The following is a 4,016-nucleotide window of genomic DNA, read 5'->3' on the forward strand; positions in this document are numbered from 1 at the left end:
GAGGTCCTTGACTCGAGCTCGAATCTTTTCTCGTCGGGAATACTTCCCAGGAACTAGTGGTGAGCGATTGTTTTAACGATCAGTTGCCGCCCATAACGTCGTGTTTGACGTTATTAATCATTATTGGCCCGATTTTCATGACCCAAGCAGAAACCCGCCTGTGCAACATCCTTCATTCGTTCGTTCGATGCGTGTATAGATATATATATATATATATATATATATATATACGAGTCGGTAACCGTATCATTATATAGGGAAGACCAAGTTTTAGAATCTATTACGAAAATCCGCGTCGAAATAAAATTTCCTGGACCGCCTCCAACGTTGGCCTGGTGGTCTTGTAGCAAAATAGACACAAGTTTATTCGAGTAATTGTGTCAACGAAATTGACTAACATTTTCGTGTACGTACGTTCGTGAGGAAATTCTGCGCAACTCTTCGAGCAATTCTTACGAATTCCATTTTTCCTCCGCTTAATCCTCCATCAGCAACATTATATCGTAAAAGCACAATCCGCTATAGAGTGTTTCTCGAATTGTAACAATTTTTTAAATCCTTTCATTCTTTTCATTCTTTTCTCATCGCTTTTTGAATAAATTACGAATTAAATAATCGTAGCTAAAAGTTAAACTTCCTTTAAATTTCCAACGAAACATTGAGCGTCTTAAAAATTTCGATTCTCGATCGTCCGGAAAAAAAAAAGGAACGTTTGAAGAAAAAGTAGGAATCAGAGGAAACTTAAACTTATTCACCCTTTATTCCGCCTGAAACGCGAGAGAACGACACCGACGCCAAGTTGTTCCAAGCCCTCGACTCGTTCTTGACCCCTTGACGGTTTGGATCCCACCACCTTGGTGACGCGTCGTTATCGCGTCTCGAGCTCGATCGGCTCTCGAGGAAGGATTGGTTCGCGCGTGGGGTGGCCCGAACGAAGGGGAAAGCGAAGGGGAAAGGTGAGCGTGGGGCGGGCGAAGAGGGGGGTGGTTGATGGCGGCGGTGTGCAGCAGGGTTGAACATCAACCCACGCGGTCTCCCGGACGTGCACCGCCGCTAGTTCGGCTTCGTCTGAACTCGCGCAAGCACGCGAACGGTCCGTCTAAAAATTATTCGATTTTTTCCCGCTTTCCGTGGTGGAAAGGAGAGACCCGAGCTGCATCGATTATTCTTTTTTCCTCCCCTTTTTCCAAGATTCGTGAACGTGACCCATAACCCGGCTAGGTTGAAGGTCGGCCACCGTTCTTGGCGGGAAATACGAATCGATGGCAACGAATGATTACGGGGGTTGCTTCTCGAAATTTTGGAATCGACTCTTATTTCGGTGACAAGTTTCAAGTTCCTTCTGGGAGTAGAGAAGAGGCGTAGAGGATAGAGATCAAGAATTTCGAGATTCTTTCCAAAATGGCGAAGACGATTCTCCAATTCGAGATCCATTTTGATTACCGTTTCTCATCCATCGATGAGACGAGTTTTCTCCATCAGAAAGATCGAGGAGAATCATTGATCTTTCCGCGTGCAACGTCATACGTGCGACGCAATTAGGTGTGGTGCGCGTACCTGTGTATGTGTATGTGTGTGTGTGCACGAGAAGCATCGAACTCGTTCGATCTGTTTCAACGTCATCGCTGGTTAATTGATTCATCTCTCCCTCCTTCGTCTCTGAAGAATCCTTCGTTCGATGGAGTCCACGGGGTGGAAATGGCCGCCGTGACTCGAGGACGCTAATCTTCCAATTCTCTTTTCTGGAGAAATGTGGGTGGGAATCGAGGACGAAGAGAATCGCCGGATAACACAGCGAAGAGAGTTGCCGAGGGGACGATGAACTCGGCGTTGAGAAACGAGGCGTTCCTCCCCGACCTCCACCGGGGTTGGAGCACGTCGAGCCTCGTGAATCCGAGGATACCGTCGTACTACTATTTCCTCTACCATCCGTGCAGCGGCCTCGCTGCGCAACCCTACAGGAATTACGTCGAGTTCCAGCTGACGATGCCGCCTGTGTACGCATTGCTCGATCATCCACGCTGCTGCCACGATTGGAACTCCTCGATACTCGGTAAACTCGATTTCGAACGACGTTCTTTCCTCTTTTCATCTCTTCTTTGTGAAGAAGGAGAGCGAAATTTTTAAAGTGAAATTGTGAAAATCGTCGATGAATGAGGATTTGTCGAATCGATTGGAAAGGAGTGAATTAATCGAAGGGGAGGGGAAGATATTTTGTCTTCGAATAGGAGAGGAAAAGGATTAATATTCGCGCTATTAATAGAGATTGGAAACTGGTAGGTCGCAGGGTGGCTACAATCGCGACTCGGCCTTGTCAACTGCATTCCTTCCTTGACCTACACACGATCGCAATGTTCCCCATATCCTTTTCCATCGTATCGAGCGAGTGTTCTTGGAAAGTGTCTGCTTCTTCTTTTTCCAATAAGAAGAAGAGGAAGAGAGGAGCGCAAACCTTTTCTCCTTCGCAAGAGCGGATTCAGATTCGATCGATCTCTCAGATCTCTCCGAAGAAATCCTCTTCCATTTTCGAGAGACTGTTTTTGGGGATCGATTCCGCCTTCCGTCGCGATGATTAATAATATTTCCATATTTTCGACCAATTAACCGAGATCGAAATGTCCAGGAACATCGACTATAATCCGACTATAATCGAATCGATTGGATGAGGCCGCAATGATTATTAATTCGAAAACAACGCGCCTTAGAATAGAAGTTCCATTTTTGCCTAGATTCTCGTTTGAATTTCATCGAGGAATTAACCGTCAAGACACGTTGAAATATCGAAAAATATCGATTGTAATCCGACTATAATCGAATCGATCGATGGATGGAGTTACAACGATCATTAATTCGAAAACAACGCGTCTTAGAATAGAAATACACTTTTGCCTCGATTCTGTTCGATTCTCGAATTTCATTGAGGAATTAACCGTCAAGACACGTCGAAATATCGAGAAATATCGACTATAATCGAATCGATCGGTGGATGGGGCTGCAACGATCATTAATTCGAAAACAACGCGCCTTAGAATAAAAGTTCCATTTTTGCTTCGATTCTTATTCGAATTTCATCGAGGAATTAACCGTCGAGCCACGTCGAAATATTAAAAAAATATCGACTATCATAATCTATAATCAAATCGCTCGATGGATGCCACAACGATCATTAATTCGAAAACAACGCGCCGTAGAATAAAAGTTCCATTTTTGCTTCGATTCTTATTCGAATTTCATCGAGGAATTAACCGTCGAGACACGTCGAAATATTAAAAAAATATCGACTATAATAATCCATAATCAAATCGATCGATAGATGCCACAACGATCATTAATTCGAAAACAACGCGCCTTAGAATAAAAGTTCCATTTTTGCTTCGATTCTTATTCGAATTTCATCGAGAAAAATCGCACGTCGATCCAACATCGCGACCGCTATTAGAGAGAGAGAAAGAGCGAGCGAGAGCGACAGAGCGAAAGAAAGAGAGAGCGAATAGAGCGAGAGCGATAGACAGCGCGCCTCGTGCATCCACCGCGGCGTAAACCTAGGTTCTAGGGAGGTTCTAGGGAAAACGCGTCGCCCAATTGTTCCATCGAGTATAAACGTGAGACCAACGCCTTATTTCTCAGACTCCCCGGTATCCCTTGGATCAGCAGGCTCGCCGCTCGGGATCCAGCCGGCGGACGCTCCTTCACCCATAAACTTTCCTGCTCCAGGGGAGAGCATGGCCGACACCTCGACCCTGTCGCCGGAGGCTAACATGCCGGGCTCGCCGGGCTGCCCCGTGGTCAAAGTGAAGAGCGAGTACCTGCTTGGCATACCGAGCCCGGGTACGCCGCGCGATCCTCTCCGCGGGACGGCGAGCGTCGGCTTGGAACATCCCCGGGACACACCCTGCTCGGACCGCGCCTCGCCCGACTCCGTCTTCCCGGACGCCAGTTCCATAGTCGGCTACGCCAGGGTGGTCGAGGAACAGCAACAGCAACACCACCAACATCATCAACAACAACAACAACAA

The 4,016-nt window shown here is 46.6% G+C and overlaps 1 protein-coding gene across 1 annotated transcript in view; it reads left to right on the plus strand.

The window, feature by feature from the left end:
* LOC102675684 (hormone receptor 4-like) overlaps window positions 1–4,016 on the plus strand; it is a 25,248-nt gene that overhangs the window by 8,551 nt on the left and 12,681 nt on the right. The window contains exon 3 of the mRNA XM_031508728.1: window positions 3,628–4,016. Coding sequence (XP_031364588.1) covers window positions 3,628–4,016 — 389 coding nt within the window. The remainder of the gene's footprint in view (window positions 1–3,627) is intronic.

This window comes from Apis dorsata, unplaced genomic scaffold (genome assembly GCF_000469605.1).
Source record: "Apis dorsata unplaced genomic scaffold, Apis dorsata 1.3 scaffold_98, whole genome shotgun sequence".
In the NCBI taxonomy this organism is placed as follows: Eukaryota; Metazoa; Arthropoda; class Insecta; order Hymenoptera; family Apidae; genus Apis; species Apis dorsata.